Source organism: Trematomus bernacchii, unplaced genomic scaffold (assembly GCF_902827165.1).
Source record: "Trematomus bernacchii unplaced genomic scaffold, fTreBer1.1, whole genome shotgun sequence".
Classification (NCBI taxonomy): Eukaryota; Metazoa; Chordata; class Actinopteri; order Perciformes; family Nototheniidae; genus Trematomus; species Trematomus bernacchii.
Window position 1 is genome coordinate 222223 of NW_022987640.1, and position 13815 is coordinate 236037.

Here is a 13815-nt window from a genome sequence, read left to right on the forward strand (position 1 = left end):
AAAAACGTTCGCCTACACCTCTTGTTGTTAAAAGTTGACAAATGACAGAATGACTCCTGGTCTTTATCCGTATTCCAGACGTTTCATTAGAGTTGATTTGAGCCATAAATCAGAGCTGCAGGTAACGAGATCACAGGAAGGTCATCCTCTGATCTCATTACCTGTTCTCTCTTTGAACACCAGTTTATCTCCAGGTGTGTTTCATATATATTACAAAGTTATCAGACGGGGGGGGGGGGTTAGGGGATCTGTGACACCCCCATGCCATTATCAGAACTGCTGCATTATAAGACCCTTATCTCCAGATAAATCAATCAAAAAATTGGCCTCATGCACCTGTTTAATCTTTACAATAAAATATTTATATTTATATGAACATACAAAGTTTCAGGCTCCAGTACATCCAGAACTTAGCTGCCAGGGTTCTCACACGCACCAAGCCCTGGCAGCACATCACCCCCACTCTCTTCAACCTCCACTGGCTCCCGGTCAAGTCCCACATCACCTACAAACTCCTCCTCGTCACCTACAAGTCCCTCCATGCCCTCTCCCCTCAGTACCTCACAGATCTCCTCCACCCTTAAATCCCGTCCCGCACCCTTCGATCCTGAGACTCCGGCCTGCTCTCCATTCCCCATTCACGCCTCTGCACCTTCGGGGGCCGTGCCTTCAGTGTCGCTGCCCCCCCCCCCCACCCTCTGGAACTCCCTCCCTGCTGAAATCCGTAACGCCCCTTCTCTGAACATCTTCAAATCAACCCTGAAAACTCATCTGTTCAACAAAGCCTTCCACCATTAACTCACTCTCCCCCCCCCCCTGCAATGTAACACTTCCATTTCTGCCCCCTGTTTTATGTCTTGTATATGTCTTGTCATATGCTCATTGTTAAAGGTCCCATGTCATGGCCATTTCTACTGATCATAATTCCATTGTTGAGGTCTACTAAAATAAATGTATATTGTGCAATGTTCCAAACTCACATTGGTTTCTCATACAGCATCTCTGTATAGTATGTGTATTCACTCTCTGTCCTAAACGCCTTGTTGGAGCTCCTGCCCCCCCCCTCCCTGTGAGCCCAGTGGCCGTCTGCGAGACAGCGAGACACAGCGAAACTCAGCCCGAACAAACACACACACACACACCCGCAGCCTGGCTAGGAGTTTGTGTGTGTGCTCAGGCTGAGTTCCGCGGTGTCTCGCTGTCTCGCCGACCGCACACCAGTGAGCCAGCTCACAGTGTCCGCTCCTCGCAGCAGCGAGCCTCGCAACGTCCCGCCAAGTGTGTGTGTGTGTGTGCGTGTGTGTGTGTGTGAGAAAGTCTGCGGATTGGTCCAAACGTAACGGCTCCGCGGATTGGTCAATTTGGACCAATCTGCGGAGCCGTTACGTTACGTCACTATACCCGAAATACGTCACTATACCCAAGAAGTAAACAATAGAAAAAGAGAAATCTCCAACGAGGCGTTCTGGGGCAGCATAGACAGGTCTTTTCTGTGTTAGAGTTTTACTCGCTACAGGGTGTACTTTGAGGGTTTGTGACTCCGCAGACCGTTTACATGCAGAACAACCTTCATAACACACAAGGGGACGGGTAATAAAGCATGACATGGGACCTTTAAGCGACCTTGGGTTGATGAAAGGCGCTATATAAATTAAAGTTATTATAATTATTATTTAAATGTCCAATACAATAAAATAGGAGAAAATTATTTGTCTAAAAATAAGACCTTCAAGTAGTGTGTCAATTTCTTTTTAAATATAGAATAAAATATATGTATTAAATAAGAAGTTGAAGTAAAGGGTCCAATAAAACAAATATTATAATAGCATACACATATTTATCGAAAAATAAGACGGTACAGTAAAGTTTTAAATAAAAAATAATAAAGAATAAAATATTTATATTAACATTAGAAGTAAAAGTAAAATATTCAATACAAAATAAATGTTAAAACATGTAATAAAAATTAAAGAGTGAAAATAAAGTTTCATATTTAAAAATATAATGCAAATACGGTTATATCTTTGTATACACTGTAATATACATGACTTTATCATCATTTGTATTAAAATAATTATAATTATTGTTGTTATTTGTTGTCATTTAATGTCCAGACACACAGACACACAGACACACACACACACACACACACACACACACACACACACACACACACACACACACACACACACACACACACACACACACACACACACACACACACACACATATGGTGAGGACGGATTACAGCTAATCCCGTCAGATCTGTATCTCCCTGAGTGACCTCACTTCCTGTGCAGAGACCTGACTCAAGGTCACCCTCTGCAGCCAATTAAAGACTCTGTGAAGATTATTAAATTGATAGGGGGGGGGGGGCATTGTTCCTTTAAATATAATCCGTGGCTGCTTTACTGGAAGTGATATACATGAAGAACAAAGAAGTATTCATGAATTAATAAATGCATTGAAATGCTAATTTAAGATATTGATTAATTAATAAATCGTTTTTTAAGCTGGATACACGTTTATAGTTGGTAGATTTTAAATCATTCATGCATCTAAGACTGTTATTTAAATATAAATAAGGATTGAACTCAACTTAATGTAGCTTCAACATGCAGACAAACATAATTTGTAATAGATAATATATTTAAGAAAGGAAAGAAAGAAGAAATGTGAAAAAACTGTATAAAATGATATTAAAATGAAAATAAAAGAGAGGTAGAGAAGCATGAAATGACATGATTAAATAAGAGATAAATAAGAAAAATATTAGAGAGAATTAAGAATAAAATGAACCATAAATAATAATGATTAAATGTGAGGAAAAGACATGATTAAATAAGAGATAAATAGGAATGAAAAAACAGAGAAAGACGAATAAAGTAGGAGATAAAGACATGTAGACTAAATATACGATATAGTGAACTCAGGTATTTTCTCTCTCACATCTGGATCAATTAAGTGAATTAAATCTCATAATTTCTCAAAGACCGTAGATAATACGCTCCCTCCTGAAACAAAATACTGCAGGTTCAGGAAAAACATCTTCTTCGATTCCCACACCCAGGTTTAATCACATTAAATGCAGTTTAATTATTCTAAGTGCCGGACTTAATCTGATCAAGAAGAGACCGAGAGCTGGGGTTAAATCCTCCTCCTCCCTGAACACAGGACATGTACACAAGGACGGGTATTAAGTGCACATTTGAGGTACTTGTACTTTAATTATTTTTGTGCTACCTTATAATTCTACTGCACTAATATTCAAAGAGACATTTGACTCCAATACACAAATCCTACAGCTTTTACATGTTGTACTTAAATGGGCCCTATTCTCCTCATGTTCAGGTGTATATCAGTATGTAGTGTCTCTACTTTAAAGAGTCCTCTCCTGCTGATGTTCAGGTGTATATCAGTATGTAGTGTCTCTACTTTAAAGAGTCCTCTCCTGCTGATGTTCAGGTGTATATCAGTATGTAGTGTCTCTACTTTAAAGAGTCCTCTCCTGCTGATGTTCAGGTGTATATCAGTATGTAGTCTCTCTACTTTAAAGAGTCCTTTCCTGCTGATGTTCAGGTGTATATCAGTATGTAGTCTCTCTACTTTAAAGAGTCCTCTCCTGCTGATGTTCAGGTGTATATCAGTATGTAGTGTCTCTACTTTAAAGAGTCCTCTCCTGCTGATGTTCAGGTGTATATCAGTATGTAGTGTCTCTACTTTAAAGAGTCATCTCCTGCTGATGTTCAGGTGTATATCAGTATGTAGTGTCTCTACTTTAAAGAGTCCTCTCCTGCTGATGTTCAGGTGTATATCAGTATGTAGTGTCTCTACTTTAAAGAGGAAATTTCCAGTATCTTTCTGAGGAAGGAACCAGAGAGATGCTGCCTTCAGGGTTGCATTACAAAAACATGTCATCCCTGCAGCATTACTCTGGGCTTTGAGTCACCGTGTCACATGGTCTTAATGCTGCTTTAAGCAACCTTGCATCGTGTGTGAGTGTGTGAGTGTGTGTGTGTGTGTGTGTGTGTGTGTGTGTGTGTGTGTGTGTGTGTGTGTGTGTGTGTGTGTGTGTGTGTGTGTATGTGTGACATAAGAGCCTCATAACTCCACTGAACTGTGTTAACTCATCAATATAAAAGTAGCCTTTCAGGGTTTTTATGTTGAATAATGCAGATTGCAGAATGATCAGACGGCACACTTATGCAACAGCACTCTGCATATTGGCAGGTAATTTGAGTGCAGGTATTGTGACAGGCAGCGCAGAAAATGTCCGGATATTCAATCATAAATACATAACGCAGCGCTCAGGGCTGGCAGAGGGACTCGAGGCTGTACTGAGAAACTGAGATTGGGCTAAATAAGCTAAAAGTGCTAGCGTCTGTAGCTACAGTTGATTACTCCCTGGACAGAAGCTCAGTAAAACACCTCTGTGTGATCAAATATACACCAAGATATAGATGTTGGCTTATTTAAATCAATGTGTAAAATAAAGTTTAATATTACATGTAAAAGCACCCTATGCAGAAAGTGCTTTAAAAAAATCAACCCCACTTTTGTTAATTTTAAATTGTAAATGCAATAACAAGATGTAAATAGTTAACGTATCTTAAAGAACTACATTTTGTTTTGTATTCACTCACTCGCACGCACGCACGCACGCACGCACGCACGCACCGCACGCACGCACGCACGCACGCACGCACGCACGCACGCACGCACGCACGCACGCACGCACGCACGCACGCACGCACACACGCACACACACACACACACACACACACACACACACTCTCTCTCACCCTGCTGAGTTGCTCCAGCAGCCGGTGGTTCTGATTGGACAGCTCTCTGATGGCCGTGCTCTTGTCCCTCTCAGCCTCCCTCAGCTGCAGCTGGTTCTGATCCAGTTCTCCCTGCAGCTGCTGCACGTCGGCCTCCAGCTCGGCCACGCCGCCCTCCCACTCGCCCTCCCGGCGCTCCAGACGCCGGCGCAGCTCGTGCTTCTCCTGCTCCAAGTGCTGCATGAAGACAACGGGAGAAAAGGGGTATGATTAAACCTTTTATTGATTTACATCAAGGGTGTCCAAACTTTTTTCACCGAGGGCCACATAGAGAAAAATATACGAAGGGCTGGGCCCCTCACTTGAGATATACTGCCTCATAAGTTCAGTTATAAGTTAGCAAAATCAATCAAAAGTAGGTACATGATGCTCGTGAGTGTTGGCAGCTCATCCCTTAAAACAGAAGCCTCAGATTGATGATAATAAGGAGAAATAGGAAGGGTAGATTTCACGCTTGTTATGGAAATAAGTTATTGGGCTTTTTTCTTATCAACTAAGATTTGTCAGAAAATGTTTCCAACTTGAATTGACTGAATTTCTTTGAAAAGTGATCTTATTAACACGTGAATACTACTGTGTAATATATGTTTACATTTATATTTAAAAAGTACAATATAAGACAAGCACAAGTTTCATTTGTGGGCCATATTCCATTATACTTTTTTAATTTCTGAGGGCCGATTCAAAATGGCCCGCGGACCGCATTTGGCCCCCGGCCCGCAGTGTTGAAACCCCTGATTTACAGTTTTACCTAATTCTACAGAAACACGCTACAATAAAAATCTTTAAAGATGTCATATCATGCTTTTTGGGTTTTCCCTTTCCTGTAGTTTGTTAGGACCTGAAACGCCTCCATTGGACTCCTTTGTTTACTTCCTGAACTTAGTGACATCCCTTGTGACACCTATTGGCTAGCGTTCCAACACATTGTACGTGTGGACATCAGGAGGGGACTCTTTAAAGTAGAGACACTCCATACTGATATACACCTGAACATCAGCAGGAGAGGACTCTTTAAAGTAGAGACACTACATACTGATATACACCTGAACATCAGCAGGAGAGGACTCTTTAAAGTAGAGACACTACATACTGATATACACCTGAACATCAGCAGGAGAGGACTCTTTAAAGTGGAGACACTACATACTGATATACACCTGAACATCAGCAGGAGAGGACTCTTTAAAGTAGAGACACTACATACTGATATACACCTGAACATCAGCGGGAGAGGACTCTTTAAAGTAGAGACACTACATACTGATATACACCTGAACATCAGCAGGAGAGGACTCTTTAAAGTAGAGACATTGCATACTGATATACACCTGAACATCAGCAGGAGAGGACTCTTTAAAGTAGAGACACTGCATACTGATATACACCTGATAATCAACAGGAGAGGACTCTTTAAAGTAGAGACACTACATACTGATATACACCTGAACATCAGCAGGAGAGGACTCTTTAAAGTAGAGACACTACATACTGATATACACCTGAACATCAGCAGGAGAGGACTCTTTAAAGTAGAGACACTACATACTGATATACACCTGAACATCAGCAGGAGAGGACTCTTTAAAGTAGAGACACTACATACTGATATACACCTGAACATCAGCAGGAGAGGACTCTTTAAAGTAGAGACACTACATACTGATATACACCTGAACATCAGCAGGAGAGGACTCTTTAAAGTAGAGACACTACATACTGATATACACCTGAAACATCAGCAGGAGAGGACTCTTTAAAGTAGAGACACTACATACTGATATACACCTGAACATCAGCAGGAGAGGACTCTTTAAAGTAGAGACACTACATACTGATATACACCTGAACATCAGCAGGAGAGGACTCTTTAAAGTAGAGACACTACATACTGATATACACCTGAACATCAGCAGGAGAGGACTCTTTAAAGTAGAGACACTACATACTGATATACACCTGAACATCAGCAGGAGAGGACTCTTTAAAGTAGAGACACTACATACTGATATACACCTGAACATCAGCAGGAGAGGACTCTTTAAAGTAGAGACACTACATACTGATATACAACTGAACATCAGCAGGAGAGGACTCTTTAAAGTAGAGACACTACATACTGAGTGACGGTTAAAATATTAGGATGCTTCTTTCTTTTATCTACAGATAATACAAAGTGCACAGCTGCACAGAGGGGGGTTGGTGTGTTTATGGTTAGACCCTGAAGCATCTGGCATCTGCGTGGGCAAAACAGCAGTTTATTATAACCATCATTAAAGAAAGTGTTAATTGATCATTAATTAAACTCTAGTTATTAGTAATTTGACTGTAAATAAACAATGACATTTTAACAATTTAATGCACATAATAACATTGAATATACTATTTTAAGTATGTGTTAGTGATTACCAAATGATTTGTAAACTTGAGCAATCGTTCTTTATAAGATATTTATAGACATTATTTATAACACTTTGTTCATATTTAATAATGTGTTTACCTCCTATAAACATGATCTTAAAGACTATCGGTAATAAACACTTTGTAAAAGATCTAGAAAGTGAATACTTTAACACAAATTAATTATTGATTTCTCGTCCTGTATATAATTTATAGATGATTTAAAAATAAATGGGTGATTATTAACAAACACTAAATAAAGTGTATACAACATTATAATATAATGTAATCAGAATATACATTTGATTGTCTCTCAGCTTGTGCAAAATTCAAATAATTAAGAGAAAACACATTAAACTTATTATAAAATATCCATTTGCTATTGATTATTGAGACTTGTTTTCAGATGCATGTTTCTTGTCTGAATGCATCAAAACACTCACAAACCACAGTGAGAGCTGTCAGAGCAGGAGCAGTGATTTCTAAAAGCTTCAATAAGAGGAGTTGGATATTAGATTTGATATTAAGAGGCAGCTTATTATTCCTGCAGCAGGAGGAGGATCTGGATCACAGAGCTGAGCAGATGTACCCTGCAGACTCAGGATTACTCTTTGTGTTTTTCTCACGCCATGTGTTGATGAGGATTTTTTTTAAAACAACAACAACAAAAGCTGATCTGAACTGCAGTCATTGTACTGTACACACACAGGGGTGGCATGCAACTAAGTGCTGTACTAAGTGCACATTTGAGATACTTGAGGTAGTGGGATAGCGGTGGTCTAATGCAGTGGTTCTCAAATGGGGGTACGCGGACCCCTAGGGGTACGTTGGAGTACTGCAGGGGGTACGTGAGATTTATTTTATGTTAATGAAAAAAAAAACATAACAGATAATATATACCAATTTTAGGAAAAGTAACGAAGTTTGAGCAGTGTGGGTTTTATATTAATAGACTAGAGTTACACATATTTCAAAACACGAAGTGTAATAACTGCAGTTTGCCTCCCTGTCAGAATGACAAAGATCCTCAGTGAAGCACAAGCCCATGTTTCTCACTAAATTGTAAGTACAACTTAATAAAAAGATCAGTTCAATGCAACTAATGTCGTCTTAGTGTTATTGCATGATGTTAAAATTGGTTGGCCATGAATTTAGTGATGGATTGTAAAATGTAGCATTTAAGTGTTTCTCAGTTACAATGTTGTTTTAATAAATCAGACACTGATGGTGCAGCGCTGTACTGTACCTCTTTATAGAGGCATTTTTTCCCTAACAAATCGTTTTTGCGCTGATCAGGGGGTACTTGGCTGAATTTGTTTTTCAAAGGGGGTACATTATTGAAAAAAGTTTGAGAATCACTGGTCTAATGGCTGAAGATCGGAAGGTTGTGAGTTCAAATCCCGCCAGGAACACCACCACTAGTGTGCCCTTGAGTAAGGCACTTAGCCCTCAGTTACTCCAGGGAGAATGTCCCTGTAATTGGTAATTGTAAGTCGCTTTGGATAAAAGCTAAATGACATGTAATGTAATACTTATTTACTTCTACTCTGGTACAATTCAAAGGGAAATATTGTACTGTTTCCTTTAGTAGGAACACTTGTCCATGCTTTTATCTTCAGTAGACTGGACTACTGTAATGATGTCTTTACAGGTCTCACTGAAGCATCTATTAGAAAGCTGCATTAGCTAACTCCGATTAGAAAACGCAGCTGCTCGAGTCCTCTCTGACACTAAGAAAGTGGATCACTCCAGTTCTGAAGTTATTACACTGGCTTCCTGTCCGTCACAGACTTCAAAATACTGCTGCTGGTTTATAAAGCATTGAATGGTTTAGGGCCAAAATTCATTTGCAATCACCTGCTAAATACTCTCCGGTCTTCCGGTCTGCTGTCTGTCCCCACAGTCAGAACTAAACCTGGAGACGTTCAGTTATTATGCTCCAAACATCTGGAACAAACTCCCAGAAACCTGCAGGTCCGCTCCAACTCTGACTTTAAATCCAGAATGAAGACTTTTCTTTTTGCCGCTGCTTTTAATTGATATATTCACATCTCACACTGCTCTGTAACTTGTATTCATGTATTTTATACCTGTGTTATTCTATATTAGCTTGTTTTATTATTTTAGCTTGTTAATGACTGTTTTTAAATGCCATTTTATAATGTGTTTATTTCTTAATGCTCATAATGTCTTTCATTTTTGTAAAGCACTTTGTGTATATGTCAATTAACAGGTAAAGCAGATTAATAATAATAATAACAATAATAATTAATAATAATGATAATTATTGCAGATTATAGATTATAAATAAATCATTTAGGGACAAGGGGGTGAGATTAAATAAATTATACTTCTTCTCACTCCTTTTCGAACACTAGACGTGGGACTGTTTATGTTGCTAATGCTGTTGTTGTTGTTGTTGTTGTAAATGTCATCTTTTGTTTTGATTTCTCTTACATGACTATGCACTGCAAAAACAATTTTTGTTTTGTAATTATTTATTTTACTTGTTGGAAATAAAATCAATCAATCAAATTGCATTGTGTTGAAAGGTGATAAATAAATAAACGTGCCTTATTAGGTTTATCTTAAAATGTAAGATAATGTTTTGAGGGTTTATAAAATATAAGTAAAATTAGTTTATACTTAACAGCTTTTTGACGGATTGATGTGAAACGTGTTGTCATTTATAAACAATTAGGTGATTTTCTAATATTATATTTTAACATGTTTGTGTTTCTTGAGTGTTCTTATCATTTATTTTAGATTTCTCTGCACAGGGTACCGAGTGCATTTATTATACTGTACTGTACTAGTTACTGCAATGAAGTAAACTAGCCAATTTATAAAAGAAGAGTTTAGTTGATTTACCTACTCAAAAATCATAATCTTTTAATATATTTTAGGATGTTTTTTAAATGTGTTTTTGTAAACATTTAATGCGTATTTATTACATATTTTAATCGTTTTTTATATACTTTTCTAATAGTGTTTTTTAAACATTTTTTAGGGTGTTTTTTTAAATGTATCTATTAAATATTTCATTACTTTAAAGATATTTTTACTTATAGATTTTGTAGGGTGTGTCTTTATTGTTTTTCTTGCATGGGGTACTTTTACGTTTCACACTTAAAGCTCATTTTGCTGATTATACTTTCTTACTTTCTTAAATTAACATTTTCAACGCAGGACTTTTACTTGTTACAGATTACCTTTACAGTGTGCTATAATTACTACTACTATAGTAAAGGATCTGAATACTTCCTCCACCTCTGGCTGCAGCTACTTTTAGCTAGGCAGTGGGTCACTGTAATGACAGAGACACTTTAGCAGCTAGTTCCCATCTTATAGCACATTTAATGCAATTAGAAAAAGAGCATCATGCTAGGTGTGGAGAAGCTTTTGTTGTGACCCTCTGGAGTTTGTTTACACTGTGAAGGCTCAAACTTGACTCAAGGATTATGGCATTTTGAGGACATTCAAACATTCGTAACTTAGTTTACCTCTAATTTCTCGTTGAGATCTTTGTGCATTTTCTCATATTGCTTGGTCAAGTCTTGGTTTCTCTCCAGCAGTGCTTTGCCGAGTTTAGCAGCTAAAACCAAGTCTTTCTCCTTCTGACGGAACAGCGACAGCAGGTCTGCGTTTTGCCCCGGCGAAGGCGTCTCCTGGTCGGGTAACTCCTCCTGGTCGTCCCGGTCTCCTGTCAGCATGGCCAGTTCCTCCTCGAGGGCCATACCGAGGCCTCCGGAGCCCGCCTGCCCCAGAGAGCGAGCCTGGAAGCCGGGCTCGTGCGGTCCCGCCGCGCGGGGTTCCATGCAGTCGCTGTCCAGCTCCAGTGGTGCTGAAACCACGGTCTGCAGGGAGAAAGTGGACATTGGGAGGAGCGGAAAATCGGGATCTCACTCCGGATGAACCCCCCCTGCTCTGCCAGGGTTAGGCTGCCCGGACCGGCTGCTAATCGACATTTCATCCATCATTCGTGCAGTGGAGCTGGATCCAGATTATAAACTCGTCTCCTGTAGTTAAGCCGCGACTCAGAGGCTGTGATTGAATCCCAGCAAACAGCGCCTCCTCTGCGGGGAGCTGCTTGTTGTTACCCGGACTAAAATGTGTTTCTTTATCCCGGAATGAACCTCCTCGGTCGGTCAGGGTCAATCCCTCCTCGGGGTCCCGGGTCCCACATACTGATGATCGGCCTGTTACCACATTTGCTAAACAGATGAGCGCGACCCCGATGCTTCGTCGCTCTCACAACAGCTCTCTAGTCTCGGATGCGCGGTCCCGCCACGGCAGTGACGTCGGCTGCAACCTGTTAGAAGCGGGCAGCTCATTGGCTGAAAATGATAGCGCCATATTTTGGTGCTTCTCACACACATCTGTGACATCCGGTAAAGAGCACGTGAAGAGGTGATGTAGGAAGTGATGCAGCACCTCTCGTGAGGAACAGTGAATCAGGGACAACCTGTTATAAAACCACATGCATTAACATTTACATAAAATAAGACATGTTCAAAGACAGTGGTTTAAGTACATTTACTGAAGTACTGTACTACCATTTTGAGGGACTTTTTTTTGCTACTTCATACTTCTACTCCACGACAGTTCAGAGGTAAATGGTGCACTTTTACTTCACTACATGTATTTAATACCTTTAGTTACTTTACAGATCTGGATGAATGATGTGAAATATAATCAAGTGTTAAATCAGACTTTAGTTCCACCTGGAGTAAATTCACAAGCTACCCTGCAGTATACAAAGTCATTCAAACTAGCTGCACCTTTACCAGCTTTGAGAACACTTTAATGATCAATCATTATAAAACATATCATATATATTATTCTGAAATGGACCAATTTGCACAATGACTACTTTTACTGTCGCTACTTTAACTATATTTTGATGAGAATACTTTTCTACTTTTACTTGAGGAACATTTTGAATGCAGGAATTTTACTGTAACAGAGTATTCCTACACTCTGGTACTTCTACTTTTACTCAAGTACAAGATCTGAGTACTTCTACTTTAACTAAAGTACAGGATCTGAGTACTTCTACTTTTACTCAAGTACAGGATCTGAGTACTTCTCTCTCCTTTGTTTACCACACGGATGGAGAGCCCTTCATTATCTGCTCAGGTAAATGTTACTCCTCTTTATATTTTTATAGTAAATGGTTGTTTCCTGCTTTATTAATGTTTTTATTGTCGAATTGAGAACATTTAAGGTAATTATTTAGACCTGTAGTATGCTAGCTAGATAACCGTTAGTAGCAGTTATTTAACGGTTATCTCAAACGTTAGCTAGCTAATTTAATGCTAACCGTTAAGCTAGCTAGCATGAGTTGTAATTAAGATAAAAAGCGCAGATGTACAAGTTGTTTATTTCCAAAGATGGAGTTGGGAGGATCCAGTATATAGACCTTAGAAGCTAAATTACTATGATCAAATTGCCCATCAGGTAGCTGGATTTCACTCAAGACATGTTAGGAATTACAGGATCAAGACAAATCCATGAGTTGTATGAAACAAATACTGTATCTTAGTTGCTAAAAAGTTGCTAATGGATGTGTGCTACTACCCAAACTACCTTTTAACTACTTTAAGAGAATAATTTAGCGTTGGTGCATAAATTAAAGGCGACAATTACATTGAACAATGTAAAGTATTTTCTTATATTAGTTTATTTTCAATATGGATGTACGATCAAGTATCTAGCCCTAAGAAGCTAAAATATTAAACCTGTAGTATGCTAGCTGGATAACCGTTAGTAGCAGTTATTTAACGGTTATCTCAAACGTTAGCTAGCTAATTTAATGCTAACCGTTAAGCTAGCTAGCATGAGTTGTAATTAAAGGTCCCATGTCATGCTTTTCCGGTTATTACCAGTCCCCTTGTGTGTTATGAAGGTTTTTCTGCATGTAAACGGTCTGCAAAGTCACAAACCCTCAAAGTACACCCTGTAGTGAGTAAAACTCTAACACAGAAAAGACCTGTCTATGCTGCCCCAGAACGCCTCGTTGGAGATTTCTCTTTTTCCATTGTTTTCTTCCTGGGTACAGTGACGTGTCGATACCCAGTAGCCACGCCCAGAGCTATGGCCGCACCCTCTGCCAACCGAACATATACTGTTGTAAGCTCAGGTTCAGTTCAAAACTGTATCCAGTCATGCCAACGAGGGTCTGTTTCCTGTATTGTGAGGGGAAATCTTCAATGTATGCCTTACCGAGAGCAGAACCACGACGAAGTCAGTGGTTGAAATGTATTTTTAACACTGTTCCTTCAGATTTTCGAGCTGGTATTTTACTGTGTGTGCGGCATTTCACGAAACAAAGCTTCACAAGCCTTTCAGCGATTCATGCCGGATATGCACAGCGTAGGGCACTGAAGAACGATGCTGTTCCTACTTTGTTTGGACCAGCGGGAGATTCGGGTATACAACCTGTAAGTATTCATTGTTGTTTGTGTATTTATGATGTTTAAAACAAACAAGGTATTTACCATGACTGTTTAAATGGGTAAACGTTTTTCGGGCTGCTAAGCCATTGACACAGTGCTAACTGGGCTAACTAAGT

General features: G+C 39.4%; 1 protein-coding gene across 1 annotated transcript in view; it reads right to left on the reverse strand.

The window, feature by feature from the left end:
* The window catches only part of bicdl1 (BICD family like cargo adaptor 1), a 28097-nt gene extending 16978 nt beyond the window's left edge, over window positions 1-11119 (reverse strand). Inside the window, exons 1-2 of the mRNA XM_034133246.1 lie at window positions 10745-11119; window positions 4803-5018 (exon numbers count right to left, since the gene is read on the reverse strand). Coding sequence (XP_033989137.1) covers window positions 4803-5018; window positions 10745-11119 — 591 coding nt within the window. The remainder of the gene's footprint in view (window positions 1-4802; window positions 5019-10744) is intronic.
* Between the last annotated feature and the right edge of the window lie 2696 nt (window positions 11120-13815).